The sequence below is a fragment of the Macaca fascicularis genome, chromosome 1, assembly GCF_037993035.2.
Source record: "Macaca fascicularis isolate 582-1 chromosome 1, T2T-MFA8v1.1".
In the NCBI taxonomy this organism is placed as follows: Eukaryota; Metazoa; Chordata; class Mammalia; order Primates; family Cercopithecidae; genus Macaca; species Macaca fascicularis.
Window position 1 is genome coordinate 17,260,211 of NC_088375.1, and position 26,599 is coordinate 17,286,809.

Sequence of the window (26,599 nt, forward strand, 5' to 3'; positions counted from 1 at the left end):
CTGTGAAGAAACCTCTCTCTACATAAATTGATAGGCATTTAAAAAAAAATTTATTCATCCTGAATTGATGCACTTAACTTCAGCTAGCGGATTTTATATTTCTCAATCTAGCTTATAGCTACTACTCTTCATTTACTTCAATTTACAGAATATTTACAAAAGCCCTATTTCAAATCTGGTTCCCATCAGCCCTGCTCTTTTCTTATGTCTTCTTAAATAAGCATACTTTGTAAAATATAGCTGTTTATTCATATATATTTCATTCAATTTTTTTAGTAAATAACATTTATTTAGGAATCATGGTATGCTATAAATGACCCCTGACTTTTAGTTTCTAGGGGCAATGGAAAGGCACACACACACATACACACACACACACACACACACTCCAGGATCTTTGTAAATAATCTGTACCAATCTGCCTAGGAGATAGATTTTATTCTTGTCATTTTACTGGCACAGAAACAGGTTCCAGTATTTAATAAAGATTAAATCTGAATTTGCTTTTAATGATTTTATTCTGTATATTAGAAACTGAATCATCAGAAATTCCTTACATGTTTTAAGAAATAAGTTTTTACTATCTCAATTTGCACTGAACGAGCGCCTTCTGAGACCATCCCTCTGGGTGCAAATCTCAGAGTAACCTGTTACTCTTAACAACTGGAAAAGGAAAGAACTCAGAACACTTGAACTCCTCTGACCAGCAGACACTTTGGCTAAGGCAGCATTCACATCTTCGACATCATCTTGCCTGGGGAAAGCAGCTCTCAGAAAAGCGCACACATAGAAGAGCCACTTTGTGGTCTTTCCTCGATTTTCTCAGATCAACCTGATTTAGTCTATGATTGTGCAGACTAGGAGACTGAGCCAAGAGACAAAAGGAAGATAATTGTCACACAAAGAAAATGCTCAAGACCTTGCCAAGGGAGAGACTGCCCTAAATAATAACAAGGCTATTAGCAAACGCAGGGTGGGACGGGGAACAGAAAAAGGAAAGATGTCATATGTGAATATGAAAACAAAAGCTGACAAGTAATTCCATTCAGTTTGCCAAGGCGCCTGCCAAAAAACGTCCCCAAGGAAAAGGGCCATGTGCTCCGTGACACTCTTCACAGTGACGTTCACATAAAGCACAGAACATCCTGCCCGGCCACAAAACACAACAAATATCAACATCTCGCCAAGGAACAGTTGCGCACTACCTACCATAGGCAGTCTCCTGGTGCTCCACTTCTCTTCTCAGTCTGTCGTAATCTTCTTTAACACTTCCCAGCTTTTTGACATTCCTGGAACTCAACACCAACAGCTTGCTGAGGAGTCCCTCCAGCCCTTCTCTCTCTGATGTTAATGATCTAATCTCCTCGGTGAGGTCTTTAGCTGTACAGAAATGGTTTCCTACAGCACATTGTGGGAGAGAAGGAGGGAAAACAAGCTTTACAGCATCCGTACACATGGAAGATCTAGCAGCAGCTAATGTGCATTCACAGCATGGGCAAAGAAACAGAACTTTGAGATCATGTACAACTTCCTTAGCAGTCCTCTGGGGAAAGAACCTGGAAAAATACTGCCCTCCTTAAACTGGAAAAATCACCAGTCTTTTTTATCACCTTATTCTTGTTATGTCTGTTTTAGGAGTTCCATTGGCTAAGCCATGTCCCGTGAAATATGATGACACAAAAATGTCCCAGTGGAATCCAGAGGAACCACAATGTGTCACTCCATTCAAATAATATACAAATGTCAAAGAGATGACATATTATAGCAGTGTGGAAGGGGACTGGGTCATATAATCAGAGTTGACCTAAATTAAATTCCTCCCCTGTTACTCAAATTGCACGACCTGGAGCAAGAAAATTAGCACATCTGGGGCAAATTTCTTATAAAATATGATTGCAATAACACCTGACTCATAGGTAGTTACAAGAAATTCTGTCAAGCACTGAGCAAAAGATATGGTAAATTAAATGTAGCAAGGTTGCCGCATACAAGGTCAATATACAAAAATCAATCTTATATCTAAATATCAACAACAAAAAACTAGAAGATGATTTTTTTTTAAAATACAATTTACAAACTATTTTAAAACTCAAAATACTAACAGATACTTTTTTAAAATTTGTGCAAGACCTCTACAGTGAAAACTATTTTTCAAAAACTGCTGAGACAAAGACAAATAATTTAAAAGATTAAATTATTATACATACACTGGAGGTTCAATATTGGTAAGATTTCAGTTTTCTCCACATTGATTCATTGATTTAATACAATTTCAATCAAAATTTTATGAGGCTGTTTTGTAGAAATGTGTGTGCTTATTCTAAAACGTTGAAGAGTGAGCCGGGCATGGTGGCTCACACCTGTAATCCCAGCACTTTGGGAGGCTGAAGTGGGTGGATCCCTGGAGGTCGGGCATTCAAGACCAGCCTGGCTAACGTGGCAAAACCCTATCTCTACTAAAAATACAAAAATTAGTGGCACAGTGGCAAGCACCTGTAATCCCAGCTACTAAAGAGGCTGAGGCAGGAGAATCGCTTAAACCCGGGAGGTAGAGGTTGCAGTGAGCTAAGATCTTGCCACTGCACTCCAGCTTGGGCAATGGAATAAGACTCCACTTCTAAATAAATAAAAAAATAAATGAATAAAATGTAGAAGAATGAGCCCATGAGTTTGAAGCTGCAGTACACTATAATTGCACTATTGCCTGGGCAACATAGCAAGGCCCCATCTTGAAGAAGAAGAAGAAGGAGGAGGAGGAGAAGGAGGGAGGGAGGAAAGGAAGGAGAAGAAGATGATTATGATGAAGAAGAATAGGAAGAAAGAAGAAGAAAAGCAGAAGAAGCAGAAACAAGAAGAAGAAGAGGAAGAAGAAGGAGGAAGAGGAGGAAGAGAAGGAGAAGGAATAAGAAGGAGGAGGAGGAGAGGAGGAAGAGGAGGGGGAGGAGGAGGAAAAAGAAGAAGAGGAGGAGGAGGAGGGGGAGGAGGAGAAAGAGGAGGAGGGGGAGGAAGAGGAGGAGGAGTGGCCTAGGTAAACCAAAGCAATCCTTAAAAAGTTAGTCTTGGTTTCAAGACTAAGGCTAAAGCCACTATAAATCAAGGTCATATGGCATTGCATATAGATGGACAAATAGATCGATGGAATAGAATAAACAGTCCAAGAGTGGATTTACACATATACAGCCAACCAAAGTGCCAAAGCAAGTCAATAAGGAAAAGAAAGTATTTCAATAAATGGTGCTGGAACAACTAGCTATCTACATGGGAAAAATATTAACCTTGATTCATACATCAAACCATACAAAAATTTAATTAAAGGTGGATCACAGGCCCAAATGTAAAAGTTAAAACTATAAAGCTTCTACAAAAAAAATTTAAAAGAATATTTTATTGACTTTGGAGTAGGCAAGAACTTCAGATAAGATACAGAAAACACTATTTTAAAAAAGGATAAATGGGCTTTATCAAAATTAAAAACTCCTCATCAAAAGATACCACTAAAAAGTGAGAAGACAAGTCACAGACTTGGAGAAAATCATTGCAATATGTCTGACTGACAAAGAAGTTGAATACTACAACTTGACAATTAAAACACAAATGGTGCCATTGAAAAACAGGCAAATGAGCCAGGTGCGGGGGCTCACGCCTGTAATCCGAGCACTTTGGGAGGCCAAGGTGGGCAGATCACGAGGTCAGGAGATGGAGACCATCCTGGCTAACACAGTGAAACCCTATCTCTTGACCAAAAATACAAAATATTAGCCAGGTGTGGTGGTGGGTGCCTGGAGTCCCAGCTACTCCGGAGGCTGAGGCAGGAGAATGGTGTGAACCTGGGAGGCGGAGCTTGCAGTGAGCCCAGATCATGCCATTGCACTCCAGCCTGGGTGACAGAGCGAGACTCCGTCAGGAAGGAAAAAAAAAAAAAAAAAAAAAAAAAACAGGCAAATGACTTAACAGGCATTTTACAAAGTAAGACACACAAATGGCCAATAAGCATATGAAAAAGCATTTGACATAATTAATCATTAAGAAAAGAAAAATTAAAACCATAATGATTCTACTACAAGCCCACTCAAATGTTTCAAATTAACTCGACTAAAAATGTCAACATTCACAAGGGTATGGAGCAACTGGAACTCTCACACATGTAAAATGGTCCCTTCAAGAAAAGTTCTGCCAGTTTCTCATAAGGTTAAATGTATACCTACCCTTTAATCCAACAATTCTACTTCTAGGCATTTACACAAAAGAAATGAAAACACGTAATCAAAAATATTTGCACTCAAATAAATGTTCATAGTGTCTTTATGCCTGAGAGCCAGTCCCAAACGGGAAGCAACCTAAATGTGCATTAGCAGGAAAATGCAAAAAGAATAATAGAGCTATGCAATGAAAGACTACTCAGCAATAAAAAGAAACAAACCCTTCATGCCTGCAGCAACATATATGTGTTGTTGGTTTTTTGTGTTTTGGTTTTTTTTTTTTTTTTTTTTTTTTTTTTTTTGAGACGGAGTCTCACGCTGTTGCCCAGGCTGGAGTGCAGTGGCGCAATCTCAGCTCATTGCAACCTCCACCTTCTGGTTTCAAATGATTCTCCTGCCTCAGCCTCCCAGATAGCTGGGATTACAAGTGTCCACCACCACGCCCAGCTAATTTTTGTATTTTTTAGTAGCAACAGGGTTTCACCATGTTGGCCAGGCTGGTCTCAAACTCCAGACCTCGTGATCCGCCCACCTTGGCCTCCCAAAGTGCTGGGATTACAGGCGTGAGCCACCGCGCCCTGCCAACATGTATGTGTCTTTACAAAAGATGCAAAAGAGTAGTGCCACATGATTCCATTAAGTTTTAGAACAGGCAAAATTAATCCATGGTAGAAGGTATCAGAATAAAGGAGGGATGATGATGACTGGGACAATACAGGGTGTTGTTTCTTGAGTGATGAAAATGTTCTATCTCTTGATAGGGCTGTCTGTAACACAGGTGTCAAAATTCAAGATCTGTAAACACTTAAGACCTGTGCATTTCATTGAATGTAAACCATACCTCAATTAAAAAGAGGAAAAATTAGGAAATTTTAAAGTATGAACACTGAACAATAAATTACTAAATATATAACATTAATGAGTGCCCCACAAATTAGTGTTAGAAAACCCCACTATGTTTTCTAAGAATTTATAGTAACTATAATCACAATAATAGCTACAAACTTTCTCACCTTTGAATGTCATCACAACTTTAGGAAATAGGTTATAGCTTATATTATTATTACTATCATTATTATTATTTTACGTTTTAACATCTCTGAAACAGGGATGTGCCCTACAATCGCCATCAGCCAGGAAGTAGCAGAATGCAGTGGTTATAACTGGATTGTTTTCCTGGCCCTGGCTGACCATCTGCAACCCCCTGGTGTTTCAATGTACAAACTATTTTAGGACCATCTGCGTACTGGCTGTTGCCTGAAAATCTTGTATTGATGTGGATTTGTAAGGCTGGGAAAGCACCAGCATTCAAAACTTGAGGAAAGGTGTTAGCAGTTTGGCAGACAATCCTACAGAAAACAGTTTATTCTTGGGGGAGAAAAAGTTGCCTCCCAACAACTTCAGGGGTTCAGAGGATGATGATGTGTGGGGAAACACGAACCTCGACAACTTTGAGTCCAAATGTGCTGCAGAAGACTCAGACTGAACAAGAAGACGCCTAGGAAAACCTTAACCAATTTATTTTCCTTTTTAATGGGTGATAATGTGATTTTTCAAAAGCCTAAATACATCTAAAACAGCTATATCCATAAGTATAAGATAAAAATTCTAAACCATAGAAAGCACTGTTACTGTTTAATTGACAGCAATGTTTCTTTCTTTGTAATATATAAAATAACGGGTGCTTTTTATGTTCACTGAAATTCATATTGTTATCTCTTTTTACAGCTGGGAAAACGGAAATCTGGAGAACTAAAATATCTTGCTGAAGATCACAGTGCAGTAAACCATAGGACAAGTTTCCAGCTGGAACATCACCCCAGAACCCCTCCTCTTAAGCATAAATTATGTTGCTAACTTCTTTATTGTTACTTAGTAGGCAGATTTCAAACTGATACAAATGTTGAAAATGATACAAAATGTTTTCCCACCTTAAGGGCATTCTGAAGCCTAGCACATATTATCTGTCACTGAAGTCCATAGTTTCCAATGCCATGATTTTATAAAGACCCTATTGAGACTCATGCGTTTGTCTCTCACTGTTTTACGCAACATGGCAAACACAAAAGAGAACAAGTACTGCTCCTGCTCTCCAGGAAGTTACCACAAAACAAAGGGGAGAAGGTGCCTTCCAAAGAAAAAGCAAACACTAGGAGAGGTCAGAGGAGAAGAGAGATTATTCCGGGACAGACTGAGGCAGATTTCGGGAGGGAAGAATATAAGAGTCCCAAAAGAAGAAATAGGAGCCCTGGTTAGAGAGCATTGGGCAGGGCGCAGGAAGTGAGACTAAACTCACAAGGAAGTTGCTTCAAAACAACAGTGCCCCAAATGCCACGCTGCTGGGTTGGACCCATTTAGGAAAAACCCGCAAAGTCCACAGGAGAGCAGACCGCACTTGCATGAGCTTCAAGTTGTAAACAGTAACACAAATAAAACTTCTCCTGGATCGGTAATTTCCATCCTGAACAACGGCCAAGTCAAGGAAGCTGAGGATCGAGCCCCATACCACATGCCACAAAGAACCTCAAGGGACCCCACGCTCTGGGGAGCTCGCGGGAGGACCAGCACGGAGGTGTGACTGTGTTGGAGCAGGGTGGCCACATGTACAATGTTGTACTTTCCAACGTTCCTCCTTAGGCTGTGCTTATGAAGTCCCAACGTGTCTTCTGGGCTGTGTTTTCAACCAAGAGAGTTAATAAAAAGTGGGATGGGCACCAACTATGCCTCCAGAGACACCAGGCAGAATATGCCACAGCGTGCCCTTTCCTCCTGTGAACAGTCAGAAAAAAAGATCTCCAAAAACAAATTGGAAGAGACTACATATACGGAGCAAGTGCCAGTACAAAAGTTTTGCTGGAAATACACCCCCTAATCCCTTGCAACCCATTGCAAGCTCTAGAGACCAGTGCCCTTGGTAAAACATAGGAGAGATCATTAATTAAAGCCTGGGCCCTTTCTTTGATCCTGAGGAATAAGGCTTGGGAAAATGTACAGTGATAAAAGCAAACGTTTTAAAAGAGCAGAATGAGTGTGAATTCCCAAAGAAACCGTTCATATCAAAACCCAAGCCATGATAAAATGCTACAATGCCCTTGATTACAATTTTATAGGTATTTTGACCTCAGATCTAAGCCCATGAGGCTCAGACCAGACCTTGCTTGATGCAGACCTCTCTGACCGCTGAAATTGGTCAGGAGCTTAGTGATGAAAATTTGGAAAGTCAGTGCTGATGCCTGAAGAAAGTCCCATCAGAGATCTGTGACCTGAAACTTCGTAACTTTCATGGGCCCTTTCTAAATGCCACAGAAGGAGGTGTGTGGACAAGAATACGCCACCTATGGCATCCCAATACACCTGTGCCTGCCTGCTCTTCAACAAGGGAATGAAACCTGGGTATTCTCGTAGGTTTTTTAAAGCACTTGTCAACGTACTTTATTCTGCAAATAACACAATTTAAATCCCTAGGCCTATGCCGAAGCTGACTTTACCCATTCTGTTCTAATGTTACTTAGCCTCTCTGAATTCAAATATCAGCCAGGTGTGGTGGCACAACCTGTAATCACAGCACTTTGGGAAGCGAAGATGGGAAGATTGCTTGAGGAGCTGGAGACCAGCCTGGGCAATATAGCAAGACCCCCATCTCTACAGAAAAATTAAAAAATTAGCCAGGCATGGTGGTATGCACCTTTAGTCCTAGCTACTTGGGGAGGTTGAGGTGAGAAGATTGCTTGAGCCCAGGAGCTTGAGGTGGCAGTGAGTCATGATTATACCACTGCATTCTAGCCTGGGCAACACAGCAAGACCCCATCCCTTAAAAAAAAAACCTACCCTCTGTACTTCATAGTACCTGGGGCATTTTGAACAGTTCTTCCTTCACCTGAGGTCATTATTTGAGAGTCCAATTTTAGAGATTACAATGCTCTCATTACATGGATTGTCTCATTTAATCTTCCCAACAATCCAGGAAGGGGAGTCTCTTAATGATTGTCCTTGATTTCCGGTTAAAAAACTTAGACCCAGAGGTGACCTTGTGAAGGTCACAAAGTTTCAGAGTTCTAGGATACCATGCAAGGTTGCTGAACTTGAACTTGGTTCTTCTGATCTCATGTCAATAAGTGACTTAGTTAATACCTGGACAGGACTCATCACTAAAGTGAGAGAGCACATGGCGGGGGGCGGGGGGGGAGGCGGGGGATGAATCCTGTGCCCACGTGGCCCCTTTCACCTTCCCTGACCTCAGGCCTCTCACCTGGGGTACCCCTCACACACATGGCACTTGCCTGAACCCATGGACATTTCAGTTTGTAACGATCCTCCTAAGATTGTCTACTTTCACCTATCCACATTTGAACTACACTTATTTAGTGGAAAAAAAGAAATGAAGCCAGTGCTGAGAATAATCAAACTCCAGAAATAGTAGAGTGCTGTATAATTTGTCTTGCGTGACACCAGATCTTTCAAGGAACTGTAAGCTCAAATGCAGAGTTAAGCCAGATCAAGATCTACCCTTGTATTTCAGAGCCTTCCCTTGGCGAGGTCAAGGATATCCACTGTGAGCTTGGGCTGGCTGAACAAAAGCGCAACTGAGGTAGCCAACAAGCCCCAGCCAACTGCTCCCCTCCCCACCCCCCTTCTTCCTGGAGGTCCCTTCAGCTAGAATCTGCCATTTTCTGTCAGGGCTGTGCATTTCTTCCAGTCACCATGACTTCCTGAGACAGCCAAAAGCATTTCCTGTGAGCAGAGCCCCACGGCTGGCTTTGCACATTGAACATTTCAGATGGCCACATATTTCATAGAATACAAGGGGAAGATAACACTGGACACACAAAACTTTCCAACTGCTTGAGAAAATTTGGTGCCTAGTGACAGGCTAAATAGACAACCAGACAACAGCCAGGCCATATCAAAAGGTGGAACTCAGATCCACAAGGTGCAGCAACTTTCCCAGAAAACAATATCCCTACCTACAAAAAGCAACCCTGGAAGCCGGCCTGCTCTAAGTCAGACCTGCTGGAAGCCAAATTGCTGTCTAGTAACTCTCCAGGAAGTTAAATAATAATTTCTGTGACAATTGGCCCAAAATGTTCAGGACTGGATTAATAACTGATGGCTTCCCTAATTTTTGTCCCCAATTCCAACTTAGAACCCACCAGAGAAAGCCAAATATGCTCCCGTAACCAAGCACACAGGATGTTCGCTTCTAGTGAGCCGCCTCCAGCTTCCCCTCATCGATAACCTCCAATCAGGGCGCATCTGAAGACTTCACCTTTTTCCACTATAAAGCTTTCCCACTCATCTGCCCACCTTTGAGTCTCTGCCAAATTGCAGGTGATGGTGTCTGAGTCCCTTGCTGTAGCAAGCTCTGCACAACAGCTTTTGCTTATTCTCATTGGGTAGGTCTTCATTGCTTTTCACACCGGATAGGCATCATCTCTGAAAACATCTTTATTGGGTCTCTTGTCTCCCTCCTCCAGTCACTGATCTAAATCATAGACTTTTTTGGAAAGAGGGAAAATAGTAAAGAAAGAAAGCAACTGAGTTGATGCTCCCAGCCACTGTCTGTATCCTGAATTTTGTTTTTCTGCCATATGTCAAGTGGCCTCTCCTGGACCATCGTCACTGCTTCTCCTGCTTCCTTGCGGCTACAGACACAGGAGTGCTCTGTAGGTCTGGCCTTGAGCCCCCACCCACCCCGGTACAGGGCCAGCCCCTGCTGTTCTGAATCAGTGTTTTCAGTGACCACTTAAAACACAGTGAGTGCCCACGCCTCTGTGATCTGAACTGCTCTTTCCAGTTCCATACAAAGAACCCACTTAAGAATGTTTAATCATTCAATAGTTTTTCTTAGTATATAATAAAAAAGTGATTTAAATACAATATATTTTATTTTAGATTATATCATTGGGGTTATTTTACAAAGTTATCTTTAAATACTATTGTAAATAAAATTAATAACAAGCAAAATTCTTATTCTTCCTTGTTTGACAACTGACATGGTCCGTTTAATTTCCTTTAAATTAATTATGCAAGAAAAGGATATTTTCCCAAGAAAATTTAAGATGATATATATTTATTGGTTGGGTGCCAAATATTCATTCAGAAGATGGAAATTTAAATCCTTGTTTCTAAATTGAAGGAAAAAACTACTTCCATTACTTGATGTGTGAAATTCACCCATTTTGTGTTTATCTAGAAAATCTAGTTTATTGTTTAAATGTTCTTATTTTCCCCAAAATCATCAGTTAGGAGAGAAGATTTCAAGCTGCCATTCAAATACAATTGTGTGCAATGAATACATTTCGGGTATAGATAGTTTTTACTCTCTATAAATGAAACGCCAAATTGGACAGAACCATCCTTTTTTTTTTTTTTTTCCTAAGGCTTTTGGAGTATCAGAGACACCCTCTTATGTTATTTTAAAATAAAAAAATTTTTGAGCTGTTTGCTTCTTGGAAACAGATAACAAGGGGGCAGGTGAGATTAAAAAAAAAAAAAAAAGTATCCAAACTGAGGTGAGACCCAAAGATGGCCAATCTAATAACCAGGCAAAGGTCTCTGCCTGTCCTGGGAAGGCTCCCTCGTTGGCCAGAGGAGCCCACTTGTTGGGCTGCCAACTGGTTCCTATAAATTCTAAGGCAATTAGAATCATGTGGTGACTCTAACGGGAATGAGACAGCTGCCCAGGCATTAGAAGAAAACCACACCCAATGGCTCAAGCCAGCGGCAAGAGATAAAAACTTAGAGGCATCTCCCCTGACTAGCAAACTGGGCTCCCTGCTTCCCCTCTGCTTCCTTTAAACAGATCATTCACACATTTGCCTGAAAAGTTACAGTGACCCAGACCCTACTCCCTATACACACTGCCAGTTGTCGTATGTCTTGTTTCTCTCTCTCTGCATGATGCTTCATTCCTATCTGGAGTGGCCCAGGGACAAAGGACTGCCCTCCCGTCTCTCTGTGCCCTCCCTGCCCAGGATCCATAAATTACACTTTTTGAATTTGTTCTCTACTGTGGTGTGTATTGCATTTGCACCTTCCATCTGAAGAACCAGGGGATGCCCCAGGCCAGGTTTTACCTGGGACGCCCAAGAGAGCACAAGGTTGGGCTCCCAGCACCAGAGCAATGGGCAGGTGGGGCATAAACTGAACACAGGAAAGGCAAGAGCCACAAAGACATATAAACAAGTTTCCCAGGCAAGGAGCCCCTGGTTACAGGTCAGACAACTAGGCATTGCATCTTCCAGGTAAAAGAAGCATCCTATGAAAGGCACGCAGTAAACACCATGTCCATCTCCCCTTCATTTCTCCTTAGGGCAGGTTGCTAGCTGCTCTGGGACCAGAACCTCAGTTTAGCTGGGGGCTCTCAGAACAGACAGCTAGATGAATTAAACAAGGAAGCCTCTCAGCCTCAGGCACATCTTCTAGGACAAGGAGAAGGTCAGGGGAGAGTAAGATCAGTGATCCTACAAGATGTGCTTCCAGGCCAAGGCCAGGCTGCAGTTGCAGGTACTTACCCAAGGTGCACATTGGGCCTGGAGCTTCACATGGGTGTGCAAAGATGTGACTCAAAAGTCCATCTGCCAGAAGTGAGCAGGGCAGGCCAGCTCTCCTCTCACTGGTACAGCGGTTCTAGCCCTCACAGAACATTAAAACCACGTGAAAACTGTTTATGAAGGTTCCCATATTCAGGAACAATCCCTAGAGATTCTGACGGAAGGAATTTGGTGCTGCATGGGTACCAGTATTTTTAAATTTCCCCAGATGATCCTAACATGCAGTCTGAGTGAAAAACACAAGTTTGACAGCTACACAAATTTAGAGCTTCTCTAAAACATACAGGGTATAATACCGGGCCCATCCACTGGAAGTGCTTCTGTCGGGAATGCAAAGAAAAAAGAAAAAGATGGCCAACATCTACCATTTTAAAGGGATTCCAGCAAGCATATTATAAAATGCAGGGCTGCCTCTGGCATCTGGAAGCAGCTTGGGTGCCCTGGATATAATTCTCTTTTAAAAGCTTTTTCACAGCGTTTGCAGACTACTTAAGACTGGCCTTCATCTTGTGCCAAAATAGCAGGGCTGTGTTTGTTTAGCTTCAAGATGTTCAGGTCCAGTTGATTAAAAAAGGTGAGTGAGAAGCCTGCCAACACACAGTGGGGCTGTCACCCAGGCAGCTGCTGCTGCTGGCTTCCAGCGTCCAGAAGCTGGAACATCGGCCAGCTCCAATCACCTGGCAGAGGATGGATCCGATGAGCAGGAGGACTGGGGCTTAAAACCAGACATACCCACTGGAGTCAGGGCAGGCAACGAAAAGCCTGACAAGTGAAAGAGGTATGAAAACAACAGATTTCTAGGGATCAGCAACCAACCAATAAGGATTCATTTTTTGAAAAATAAATACTTCTACTGGCTGTCTTTTCAGTGCCAGGCATTAAACAAAGTGGAAGAAAAAAATTTCAGGGTGACTCAACAGATGGACCAGATCAATAATAAGGGGTAATTTGAGCAGGACAAGCCTGGAGCGGGAAGTGCATGCAGGATGCCAACATCAGAGCAGCCAGGCATCAGAGAGCCAGCCTTGACTACTCACGGGGCCTCAGGGCCTGAGCCTTCGTCCAAGGGCAAGGCAGTGGCCGGGGCTTGGCTGGCCCCGTTCCAGATGAGGACTGCGATACTCGCCAGGTCAATGAGCACCGATAGAGGTAGGGCCCAACATAGGACTGTGTCTCAGAACGGTGCAGACCCACAGTCCAACACACAGGAAGGATGCTTGTTGCTAAGTCTTAGACACGGGAACTGGAGGAGGCTTGAGGGCCCCCAGCAGTGGGAAGGCAGGCATGGCATGCAGATGGTGGATGCAGACTCAAGACACCAACTCTCATCGCTCCAGGTCAGTGGTTTGGAAAGTCCCAGCCCATTCTAGAGAAGGAAACAGGCCCAGTTTTCTGATGGGGATGGGTAGTAGCCACAGAGCACAAATCAGCCCCACCCACCACACACTTGCTTTAGTGCCACACTCTCGGTCCTAGAGGGCACCAATGCTTTCCCTTCGCTCTGCCCCAGGGTCAAAGCCATCGAGTCCTGGGCAGGGGGCGGGAACGTTCAGTGAGAGCAGCACAGAGGTTTGAGATCTTCGCTCTCACTTCCTTTCCAGGCAGTCAGTTGAGCAAGGTGGGTCTGGGGCTTCCTCTTGGGAGAAGAGGCCTTTCACCCTTGAGCCCTGCAGGACCTCAGTTTGTCCCAGGGCAAACCTCCTACAGTGGGCAGTTAGGTCAGACCTGCTCCAGGCCTCGGAAGACTCTCTTCTCCTTGGCTTCTCTTACTGCACTGGATCCAGCCAGGACATTGATCAGGCCTCCAAGGTCCAGTTTAAAAATATGTGGCCCAGCTCTAGGAGAGAAGCCAGCAGGTCTCCCAGGCTCTTGAACTCAGAGCTGAAAACCAAACAAAAAAATGAATCCTCCCCATTGACAAGTGGCCCAGCCTGGTTGGCCAGGCAGGAGAGTGCACAAGCACTGAGGCCAAAGCTGCCTTGTAATAAGAGGTATGCTGGCCGGGAACCCGCAGCACCAAGTGTTACCTGGTCAGAGAGTCACCTGCTGGCTGGGTCTCCCTCAACTCAGATGCATAGCTAACAATCGCTAGCTAAGCATATATTCACTCTTGGAAAGAGATGTCGCATTTGTATATTTATTATCTCATGTATTAATATACTGATGTACCACATTATTCTAATTCACTACCTCACTTAATTCTTACAACAACCTAATATGACAGGCAATATTATTATTAGCTCCATTTTATAGATGAAGAAACAAGACCTGAAAGGGTTAAATAACTTGCTCAAGATCATTCAGCCAAGTCATGATAAAGCTGCACTTGAACACACGCGTCTCAGATTCCAAAGCCCAAGTTTCTCTCTACTACCTGCATGGCCCCTGCACTCAAACACTGAGAAATCTGTCTGCCCTGGTGAGTTTCTCACTCCAAGTCAGTATGCATAGAGCTCAGGGCTGTATTTTCCTTCTCTAGTGATATGGTTTGGATCTGTGTCCCATCCAAGTCTCAGGTTGAAATGTAATCCTCAATGCTGGAGGTGGGACCCGATGGAAGGTGATTGACTCATAGGGGCGGTTTCTCATTAATGATTTAGCCCCATCCCTCTTGGCGACGTTGTTACGATAGTGAGTTATTGCAAGGTCTGGCTATTTAGAAGTGTGTGGCCCCTCCCCCACCCCTCCTCCTGCTCTGGCTATGTGACGTGCTGGTTTCCCCTTCACCTTCTGCCATGATTGCAAGTTTCCCGAGGCCTCTCCAGAAGCCAGGCAGATGCTGCCATGCTTCCTGTACAATCTGCAGAATCATGAGCCAATTAAACCTCCTTTCTTTGTAAATTACCCAGTCTCAGGTATTTCTTTACAGCAGTGTGAGAACTGACTGATATCTAGGAAGGACAGTAACAACAGAATCCACTTTTGCTATCGGCTTTAAACCAAACTATTCTCTGCGGAACAGGAAAATTGAAGCAGAAATAAAGAATGGAAAGAAAAGAGGTGACTAAAACACATTTAAGGTGTGTACAGGTCAGTGAAAAGGGAGAGAAACTATGGGCTTTCTAAATTACTTTTGTTAATGTGTATTACACCACACTCAACTGGATACATCAGTATCATCATGGTTCTTCTAAAAATCAATAATTACCTATCTGTAGTAGATTTCCTATACTAGCCTACTTTTCTTCCTTTTCTCATTTCTAACATCTTAGTTAATTCTATGACTCCCGAGGTCTTAGCACATCCACCCCTCTGTGTACAACATGGCTGGATCACACTTCCCAAAGTCTGGTTTTAGTCATTCAGTACTCCTCTAAAACATTGTAATGGCTCCCTAAAATGCTCTTATCCTTAGCCTACAATTCAGAGCTCTGTGTATCCTGGTCCTAATCAACTTTGAAGAGCTACCACAATACTAATCCTATACCTGGGCCAATCTAGACTGCTCTTCCTTCTGAAGAAATAGTTTGTGCTTTTCCTCCACACTCAGCCCAGGCATATCTAGCTCCACTCCACTGTGGTCAATGGGACAACACAGCTATCAAAAAAGAAGAGACATTGAGCCAGGATGCCTATAATCCCAGTGACTCCAGAGGCTAAGGCAGAAGGATGGCTTGAGTCCAGGCATTCAAGGCTGCAGTGAACTATGATCTCACCTCTGCACTCCAGCCTGGGTAACAGAGCAAGACCTTGTCTCAAAAAAAAAAAAAAAAAAAAAAAAAGGAAGGGGGATCTTGTCCTGTTCTCTACTGCATCCTCAGTAGTGCCTAGAACCAGATCTGGCACTTCATAGATGCTCAATGATATTTTTCTTTTCAGTAAATAAATGGAACAGGCCATTTCCTCTGACTGAAAAGCTTTCTGTCCAGCTCTTCAGTTCTCAAAATCCTTCTGTCTCAGTAAGCCCTGTGTCACTTTTTAGAGCATGGCACTGAAACTCTTTGACACATCTCTCACTGAGACTTGTCATAATGGCCCTTCCCTTGAATCAGCGCACCAGGAATGCTGGACCAATAAAACACAATGGAAGTAACACTGCAGTGGTTATAAAAATATGCCCACCAAATTCTTTAATACTCCTCCTTTGGGGTAAAACCCGTTTCCTTCCCCTTCCCTGTGGGCTGAACTTAGTGACTTGCTTCTATTCACTAAGCAGAAGTGATGCTGTGTGACTTTGAAGGCTAAGTCCTAACAAGGCACTGTGGTTTCTGTCTTATTTGCTCTCTCTCCCTCAGATCACTGGCTCTGAGGAAATCAGCTGCTATGTTGCAAGAGGTCCTATGGCACAGCTCTTGTGGCAAGGAACTGAAGCCGTCTGTTAACAACACATGCATGAGCTTGGAAGCAGATCTTTCAGCCCCAGCCAAGCCTTTAGATGACTGCAGCTCCAAAGTGTGTCTTAACAGCAACCTCATGAGACCCTGAGTCAGAGCCACCCAGCTAATTCACTCTGGACTCCTGTCTCTCAGAGACTATGAGAGATAAAGGTTTGTTGTTTCAGGCTATGAAGTTTGGGGAGCCACTTACTACACATTAATAGAGATGTATGCCAGTATTCTGAATTCAGACCTTAAGAATAAGAAATTTCCATTTCCTTTCTCTTGGGACACTCGCTCTTGGAACCTAGCAGCCATGTTGTAAGGAAGCCAAGCTGCCTATAGAGAGGCCCACAGAGATAGCACTCAACAGCCAGACCATATGTATGCACCATATTTGGTGTGGATTCTCCCACCAAATATGGGAGCCACCCCAGCTGTCCCTGCCAAGCCCTGCCCAAATTGTATTTCCATGGGCAAAATAAATAACTGGTCATATTTTAAGTCACAACATCTTGAGATGATTTATTATGCAGCAGTAGACAATGAAAACAGATTTTGGTATCTGGATATGGAATGCTGTTGTAAAAATATCCCAAAATCAAGGCATTGGTTTGGGGACGTGGTAGTAGGCAGAAGCCTCATGGGCCTCAGTGAAGGATGAAAAAAAGTAAGAAAAATATATCAGAAGCTAGAAAAAAAATATCCTTGTAGTGGCAAAAAAGTCATTGAGTTACCAACTGAGGCAATATAAAAAAAGAGTCCTTAATCATTGTAATTATATATCCAAGGAAATTTCCAGGCAGAATACAGAAGTGCCCACTGACCTCCTGTCACTGCCTGTGATGAAATGCAGGAGAAGAGAGATGAATTAAAGAATAAACTGTTACATGTAAAGGAGCTAGATCTGACCAGGTTTGAAAATGAAACTGATTTCTTATTCCTGCTCTCTGCAAATGGTGACTGATTCTCAAATTAAGAAAGGGCCTCAGGCCATAGATCAAAGTCAGGATGGATGTATTAGTCCTTTCTCACACTACTATAAAGATACCACCTGAGACTGGGTAATTTATAAAGAAAATAGGTTTAGTTGGCTCACAGTTCTGCATGGCTAGGGAGGCCTCAGGAAACTTACAATCATGGCAGAAGGCAAGGGGAAAGCAAGGCACCTTCTTCACAAGGTGGCGAGAAGAATGAATGCAGGAAGAACTACCAAACACTTGTTAAACCATCAGATCTCAAGAGAACTCACTCACTATCATGAGAACAGCATGGGGGAAACCACCCTCATGATCCAAACACCTCCCACCAGGTCCCTCCCTTGAATGTGGGGATTACAATTTGAGATGAGATTTGGGTGGGGACACAAAGCCAAACCATATCATTCGGTCTACAAATCTAAGAGAGAGAATCATAGAAACTTGAAGACAGACAAAAGACCCCCTAAGAATCTTAATGACATCTCTCAAGATCCTCTCCATTCAATAGGGGTTTTAAGAATCTTACCTAATGGAGTGAAGGTTTGCCCATTCTGAAGGTATCGAAATAGGAGGAAACAGAAATAGCATTATATGCAGGAGTTGCAAAAAAATGTCAACCACCTTATCACCAGTATCACCCATTGACTGAAGGGTCCGTCCACCAAAGAGCATACAGTGCAATCAGATAATAGTGAGGTCAAAAGGTCAGTTACCAGGAGGGTTAATTCAGGTCATCCTTCAGCAGATCAGGCCTTACCAATTTTCTCAGCTGACCAAAGAGCTAAAACAGGAAACCTACCCCATATGCAATATGCCATCTTAGGCATTTTCCCTGGAGTCTGAAGAGAGATTGTTCACACTGGAGTGAAGCTATCTCTGCTGCCTGAATTATACATTTCTTCCCTCGGGCTTAATACAGACTCATCCACCTGTAGTCCTGGGAAAGATATATTGATTAAGAAAGGCAAAAACCCTAACTCAGAAGCAAGACTGTGTTCAATCTTCTTTTTTTTTCTCTTAGCAAATGGGCTCATAATTTCAAGTAAATGGCATGTGAAGCTGTTAAGAGCCAAGCCCCACATTCACACTGCCATGTTCTACGGGTTGTAAATAATACGCGTGACTGCACCAGGGACCAAATTGCTCATTAGCTGCCAACATTAGTTGTTTAATGATCTGAGGAGCAGAAGCTGCCAATTATTGTAGTCCTTCTTAAAATACCATTTAAAACCCACACATGTAATTATTATACCTTTTCGTTAAATTTTCATGATTCTTTTGAAGCTGATGAGCTATGGGTCCATTCAACCTACAAAACTCAGAGAACTTTTTGAAGCTGTCATTATGTAACTGGGTTAAATATCCGTATATAATACACCAAGAGAGGGCCTGGACTTTAGCCCCAGGTCAGCCACTGCTGAGCTAATTGAGTGACCTTAACCAAAGGACACATCCCGCAGCCTCAACCTCCCCATCAGTCCATTCGGATCACGGTCTCTCTCCCATCTACCTAATACAGTAATTGTGAAAATAAAATAACAAATACAGAGGAGTGTTTGAACGCACTATTCAAATGATAGGATAAGATACTGTTTTCAGAGACTCTTGTTTTCAAGCTACTAATTAATGGAAAAATAATTCCTTAATAACTGCCAGACTAAGAGGGAGCATAATCCTTTGGGGATTCGCCAAGTTTCTGTGACTAGATTTTTAAACCGAGGACATCCATTTGTCTCATGCTACCATCCATCCCCCACAGGAAGGGTCTGAGCACACCCAATAATCCTCATTCAGTGTTTACAGATACACAATACTACATACACATCTGCTAGAATCATATGGCACACAGAGTACATTCAGTCTCTAAACTCTTCAAGAAACAGGAACTGGAAGTCCCAAATGCGGTACTCAGATAAACAACTTGTGCTATATTATGTGTACATTAGTGAAACTCCCCAGAAAAGCTTTCAGATGTCTGAGAATGACATAATAACCGTGGAATGTTCATCGAGGGCAAAACACGGTGCGCTGGTGGCTGTCATTATTTTAGTTGGACAGCTTCAACATCTCCTACACTGCCAGTTACCTGATATGGCATGCATTTTGGCTTCAAGCAAGGCTGGTAGTTGGGTTTCAATATCGTTAACTTTCTTCCTCAGGGTGCTGCAGAATTTCTCACTCATACACACCTAGGGGGAGAGAAATGGCCAGGAATCATCATTTATTCAGCTAAAAATCAGAAGGCAGTAGAACAGCCAGGTCAGAGATTTCTGGATTTGTAAGTAATTAAAAGGGGTGATGAAGAGTAATTGGAGGATAATGCTCAAAAAGCAAGAAATGGAAAAAGAAAGACAAGGAAGAGAGGGAGGGAGAGAGGGAGGGAGGGAGGGAGGGAGGAAGGAAGGAAGGAAGGAAGGAAGGAAGGAAGGAAGGAAGGAAGGAAGGAAGGAAGGAGAGAGAGGAAGGAAGGAAGGAAGGAAGGAAGGAAGGAAGGAAGGAAGGAAGGAAGGAAGGAAGGAAGGAGAGGAAGGAAGGAAGGAAGGAAGGAGAGAGAGGAAGGAAGGAAGGAAGGAGAGAGAGAGGAAGGAAGGGAGGAAGGAAGTCAGGGAGGGACGGAAAAGAAAAGAAGGGAGGGAGGGAAGAAGGGAGAGAGGAAGGGAGAAGGAAGAAAGGGAGGGAGGGAGGAAGAAACAGGGAAAAAGGGAAAGAAGGAAGGGAAGGGATGGGAAGGAGGGAAATGGAAGAAAAAGAACAAAAATAAAGTGAGCAATGGTGTATTCCAAGCATATGCCCATCACCCACACTCAATTACAAAACCGATAGGAGCTAATCCAACAGAGAGCAACCACAAGTTAACATAGTTGCATCACTCCTGCCTCCTGCCTTCTCCAGACCTTTGCCGAATCCTCCTGTCTGCATCACTTTCGTAGCCCCAGGTGGTTTGGCTCACTCATACGCTTCGGGACTCTGCTCAGTCGCTGCCTGGGAGGAAAGGCCTTGCTGATCACCCACCCAAAATAGCAGCCTCCCTTGGCCCTCCCTCCGCTTGATGTTTTTCCACAGCTTCCGCTCAGATGACACACTATGTACTTCTATTCCTTTGTTTCCACATTGTCTGTCTGCTGGGATACGAGCTTATGTGAGCAGGGACTTTGCTCTGTGCCTGGCACATAGTATGCAGTGAATAAAGATACAGCCATTGAGATGAAGGTCAAAGCTGCAAGCTAAATTTAATTACTAGTATTAATAGACACTGTTTAGGGAAACTTTGAAGGCAGATAGATACTTGCTGGCAAGTCAGATTTGAAAAATAGACAAGTAATTCTCAGTGAGGTTTGAGGGTTTTATCATGTATTTTCCCATAACATTCCAAACACATCCTACAGTTTTTTTCTTTGGTTTTTCAAAAACAGCAAAAATCTTAAATCTTAATTTCTTTTTCCAAATGTCTTTAGGTTATCTTTTATTTTGTTGGAGGCTAAAACATCACATTTTTCCCTTTTTCAACCCTTTCAGCAGTCTCAAGACTTTTCATATGCCAATGATATCTAGACTCAGATTAATGAGCTACCTAGAAAAATTTAATTTCCCAGAAGAATCTAGGGTTTGTTGGACACCATCAACTTTAAATGTTTTCTTATATCAGTTTGAATTGAGATTATTTTTAGAGTCAAAGCAGACCTCATCCATCCTGCCTAAAATACTCCACTGTTTCTCTCATGGACTTCCATATGTTCTATTCAGTGGCTATAATTTTCCAACATCTTTTTTATAAAAATCATTCTCTGGACGAAGACGACAGTTTGGTAGCCTCTAAACAAAGCCTGCACTGGTGGTGTTGGGCATCCACATGTCCAAAGTAATTAATTCCAAGACCCTTTCAACGTCTTGAGACTTTTCAGGATGTCAGAACCAGAGTTAAAAGGAAGGTATCCCTTCCCCCAGCACCAAGTCTGAGTTTGGCTCAAACCCAGATGACTGGCACATCCCATCGTATCCATTTAATAATGTCATCTGAGGTCTGAGGGCATTTCCATTAACTCTGTAACACCAGCCATAATTCTTGTGTCTCATCCAATCTATGTCCAATATTTTTGATTTTAGTGAACAGTATCTGTTAATCATAATTGGGTCAGTTTCTCCTTTGTTGAGCAAATCTATCCTTCAAGCTGTCGATATTAATACAAAACAACCTTTCTGAATCTTCTTATTAAATTGCAGTGTTCACTCTTTCAGGCTCTGCTGGATGTAATCTAATATCTACCAATCTCCAGATATCCCATTTATTTCCAACTGTTTCTTCCATCTCATTTATCCCTTAATTACCTTTGGTTTGGGTAACCCATAAGAGTTTAAGAAATGTAATGAGTGCAAGGAAGGTTTCATTTCTTTCTGAGACAGGAGTCTAAAGAATATCAGGTAGGGGAGTGTGTGTGTGTGTGTGTGTGTGTGTGTGTGTGTGTGTATCTAACACACTAGAGAAAGAAAGCTATGTCAGTCTGAGACCTTTAGCTCATGGTCACTAGTCAATCTAGTTTAAAGTAAAGAGAAAGGTGTTTTGTATGACTGGACAGTTTTGTTTTAATTCTCTGTGGACTAATATAACCCCCTTCCCACAGCACACACACACACACACACATTCATGTCTGTGCACACATACCTATCCAACTCTGCACACACACGTACACATCCCCAGAAAACCTGTGTATCCTTTTTATTTACAAATAAAATTGGACACCAAGGAACTCATTATCAAATGGAGCTTTTATGTTTACATTTTAAAATCAAAGACATGAGTTCCTTAATTTTATGGAAAAGCAAAGTAATTATAAAGTGTTTTAAATGTATTAGACAAGGTATATGCAATGGTTGGAAATGTTTTTGTCCCCCCAGAATTCACAGGTTGAAATTCTAACTCCCAAGGTGATGGCATTAGGAGGTGGGGCCTTTGGGAGGTGATCAGGTCATGAAGGTGGGGCCCCCATGAAGGGTTAGTACCCTTATAAAGAAGCCCGAGACCCCGCCTTGCCCTCTTTCTTCCATGCAGGAATACAACAAGAAGTCAATCTGCAGCCTGGAAGAGGGCCTCTCACCAGAACTTAGCCATGCTGGAACCCTGATCTCAGACTTCCAGTCTTCAAAGCAATGGGAATTAAATTTCTGTTGTTTATAAGCCACCCCGTCTATGATACTTTGTTATAACAACCCAAATGGAGTAAGACTGTATGCAAACAAAGCAAACCATTTTTGATATTTGGGAAAATCTAAGATCTTTAATAGTAGTTCGAGATTTTCAACAAATCCTAGTACTGAGTACATATCAGTATATGTGTGTATCCACAATACACAGTGTCATAAACACACCCATATAAGCACCATCTGCATTATATAATAGGCACACCTGTATCCTCAGTGTTGGTGTACAGATGCATTCATGTTACCTATACAGTATGTTCTGAAGATAGTCAATAAACTCAGACCCAAGACAGTTCTCCTATCTTTTAATTCTACACAGAAATCAGGATGCACCTGATAAACAGTAGAAGATGTAAGAGAGGCCAGGTGCGGTGGTTCTTGCCTGCAATCCCAATTTTGACAGACTGAGGCAGGAGAATCGCCTGAGCTCAGAAGTTCAAGACCAGCCTGAGCAACCTAGCAAAACCTGGTCTCTACTAAAAATCAAACAAATTTAGCTGGGCAAGGCAGCATATGTCTGTAGTCCCAGCTACTTGGGAGGCTGAGGCAGAAGGATTACCTGAGCCCAGGAGATCAAGGCTGCAGTGAGCTGTGATCCTGCCATTACACTCCAGCCTGGGTGACAGAGCCTTTGGGTGAGCAGAGCAGAATTCAGGCATTTCTGGGTCCCTGGTTCCGATGCTGTCTTATGGGCACCACTTGTTCCTAACAGGAAGCTCTATTTGTACGCAAGTTATAATTACCCATCAAACCTGCGGCTCTGTGACCTTTAGCAAAATCACTGGGTGTTGTTTTCAGAAATAAATTCGCTACAGAAACGGAGAAAATGCACAGAGTAACTCTAGACATTTTTGCCAACAACACATCCCCGATTTTGGCTTAGCTGCGGTGAGCCCTTGGCGTGTTTCCTGATCCAGGGTCCAAGACTTTCTTTCCCTGGGCACAGAGACTGGAAGAGAGTCCTTCCAGGCCAACAGGCTCTTGGCTGCATTGCTCTCTGCTCAGCAAGCTGTCCTTTTTACATTTCGACCATCGTACAACCACCCCTGGTTCCCAGACCTACTGCAAATAATGAATGATTCATACCCAGTTCTCTGCCACAACATTTAGTCATAATTCACAGAGTAATTGATCCTCTTTCTCAGTCTGTCAATAACCTGGCCAGGTATAAATATATATGAGAAGGGCTTTTGTTTTGTAAACTGTGGTTATCCTAACTAACGAGGACATTGACTATTTAAATTAATTGACCATGCTCCCAGGGAATAATGAAGACATATTCTGTCTGTACACAAATCAAGGTCTTGCTATGGCCTTGCTATGGCCGTATAAACGATGTATAAAGTAGGCAAAATGATTGTCAAGCCAACTGAAAAGCTTTAAAGAACAAAAAACAGTCACCGACTGTTTCATTTGTGAGGAAACTAGACATTGCCCTCCTGGGAAGAAAAGTAATTAATTTCTCAAGTTACTACTATCCTGAAAGCATTTTTTTTTTCTTTGAGATGGAGTCTCGCTCTGTCTCCCAGGCTGGAATGCAATGGTGCAACCTCGGCTCACTGCAACCTCCACCACCTGGGTTAAAGTGATTCTCCTACTTTGGCCTCCCGAGTAGCTGGGATCACAGGCACCCGCCACCATGCCCAGCTGATTTTTGTATTTTTAGAAGAGATGGGGTTTCACGACGTTGGTCAGGCTGATCTCGAACTCTTGAACTCAGGTGATCCGCCTGCCTCAGCCTCCCAAAGTGCTGGGATTACAGGCGTAAGCCACTGCACCCAGCCCCGAATGCATCTTTAAGCAAAGGGTTTCAATATGCATAGCGGCAGTCCTTTTCCAGTCGCTAAATTGACAGCTTCTTTTGTAGCAAAGACCAAACCAGTCCATTTCTGGGGTGTTCACAAGTCGAGACCTCCACTATGGCAGAAGCACTCTCTCCTGGCTCTTTTAACTCATCATTGGGACTGCAAAATGGCTTGACAAAGTCTACGTGTTTTTGCAGAAGCTAGGTATCCTATGATCTAGACGTAAAATCAAGTCAAAGGAAAGCTTCATAGGCTTTTTTGGAAAATGGGAGTATAAAGGTACTTACCTTAGTAGTGATTTCTTTAAGTGACAAGTTGAGGGATTTTATTCTTTCCTGGAGGCTGGAAAAATTAAAAAGAGGAGATTGGTCTTCTTGGTAACTACAATTCAATACCACCACAGTTAGGAATACTGCAAAAAGTGAACCTTCCACTGGTCTGATGGATGAAGAAGTGCAGGAGGAAAGATGATGCCAAATTGGTTCCATTTGACTATGGAATAAATATGGTGCTAGGAAGCAGACGTTTCCTCCCTTATTATGCCTTACTAAAGCTAGTATTACAATTTTATCATGCCCGGAGTGTACATCTACTGATAACGGGAAGAACAGCCAAGGTGTGCTCCTGGCAGCAAAGGATTAAAATCTGCATTCCTATAACCACCTTCCCAGAAGGAAGGTGTATGCTGAGTAGTGTCTCACTAGCAGGGAATCAAATAGTATCTATTTGGGTAGACCATGCGATTCAGCAAGTACGTACCCAGTGCCCTCTGCATTGAGCACTGAAGTAGAGCATAAAGGAGAGACATATATTTAAAGTATGTCTGAGATAGCACCCCTTAGGTTCTCCCGCTTCTCTTTTCTCCTTAGCACTTTTCACCTTGACATATTTATTTATTCACGTAATTTCTCTCTCTCCCACTGGAACTTAAGTTCCACGAAGGCAGTGACTGTCTGTTGTGTTCATTCCTGCATCCCCATTGCTTAAACAATTCCTGGAGTTTGTTAGTCAGCCCTCACTCAATATCTGTAGAATGAATGAATCAATGCAATTAAGAGTCAGATCTTATTATGAAGCTTGTTACCTAGTGGAGAAGAAACACACGCACGTGATTCGCTATAATATAAAGCAAGAGGAAAAAATTACTATAAGGGGAATAGAAAATCAATACTAGGAGAAAACTGCTACATAAAAGCTGTCACCAGGCAGAATATTGTCTGCCTTGAGCAATGGAGACAATAACTTGTGAAGCAATTTAGAACTAGGAAAGCTTACCGGAAGAGGTGAAAAGTGAACTGGGCCTCAATGGAAAAAACAAAAAAACAACAACAAAAAAAAAGGAGAATGAAATTCTAGCAAGAAGATAAATCTAACTGGACCAAATGGTTCTCACACTGGACTTGTGAAAGATAAAGTTAAACAAGGAAATGACTATTTCTGGTAGGAAAGGAGAGGGAAGGATGGAGTGGGGCCTATCTGTATCTACAATGTTTGCTTATTTATTTAGTTAGGGGCCGGGTGCAGTGGCTCACCCCTGTAATCCCAGCACTTTGGGAGGCCGAGGTAGGGGGATCACCTGCGGTCAGGAGCTCGAGACCAGCCTGGCCAATATGGTGAAACCCCATCTCTACCAAAATGCAAAAATTAGCCAGGCGTGGTGGCATGCACCTGTAGTCCCAGTTACTTGGGAGGCTGAGGCAGGAGAATTGCTTGAACCCAGGAGAATTGCTTGGTGTGAGCCGAGATCATGCCACTGCACTCCAGCCTGGGTGACAGAGTGAAACTCCATCTCTAAAAAATAAAAGAAAATAAATTTATTTAGTTAGGGAAAGAAAATCAAAGTAAATATGGAGTAAATTCTACTATCTGTTTAATTGTAATGGTGAGTAAATGAGTGTTGTATTTTTTTTTTTTTTTTTTTTTTTTTTTTTTTGAGACGGAGTCTCGCTGTGTCTCCCAGGCTGGAGTGCAGTGGCCTGATCTCGGCTCACTGCAAGCTCCGCCTCCCGGGTTCACGCCATTCTCCCGCCTCAGCCTCCCAAGTAGCTGAGACTACAGGCGCCCGCCACCACGCCCAGCTAGTTTTTTGTATTTTTAGTAGAGACGGGGTTTCACCATGTTAGCCAGGATAGTCTCGATCTCCTGACCTCGTGATCCACCCGCCTCGGCCTCCCAAAGTGCTGGGATTACAGGCTTGAGCCACCGCGCCCGGCCGAGTGTTGTATTTTTAAATATGTTTGAAATATTTACAATTAAAATAATTTTAAAGAAATATCGGCCAGGCGCAGTGGCTCAAGCCTGTAATCCCAGCACTTTGGGAGGCTGAGACGGGCGGATCACGAGGTCAGGAGATCAAGACCATCCTGGTTAACATGGTGAAACCCCGTCTCTACTAAAAAAATACAAAAAAACTAGCCGGGCGAGGTGGCGGGCACCTGTAGTCCCAGCTACTCGGGAGGCTGAGGCGGGAGAATGGCGTGAATCCAGGAGGCGGAGCTTGCAGTGAGCCGAGATCCGGCCACTGCACTCCAGCCTGGGCGACAGAGCGAG

At 42.9% G+C, this 26,599-nt stretch overlaps 1 protein-coding gene across 8 annotated transcripts in view; it reads right to left on the reverse strand.

The window, feature by feature from the left end:
* The window catches only part of DISC1 (DISC1 scaffold protein), a 401,778-nt gene that overhangs the window by 205,951 nt on the left and 169,228 nt on the right, over positions 1-26,599 (reverse strand). For 7 of the 8 annotated variants that reach the window (XM_065546177.1, XM_073996732.1, XM_065546249.1 and 4 more), the window contains 3 exons: positions 24,337-24,391; positions 19,135-19,237; positions 1,210-1,398 (listed from right to left, as the gene is read on the reverse strand). In XM_065546177.1, the coding sequence (XP_065402249.1) occupies positions 1,210-1,398; positions 19,135-19,237; positions 24,337-24,391 (347 nt within the window). Of the gene's footprint in view, positions 1-726; positions 866-1,209; positions 1,399-19,134; positions 19,238-24,336; positions 24,392-26,599 lie in introns of those variants that run through there. The other variant, XM_045391749.3, reaches the window with a different exon arrangement.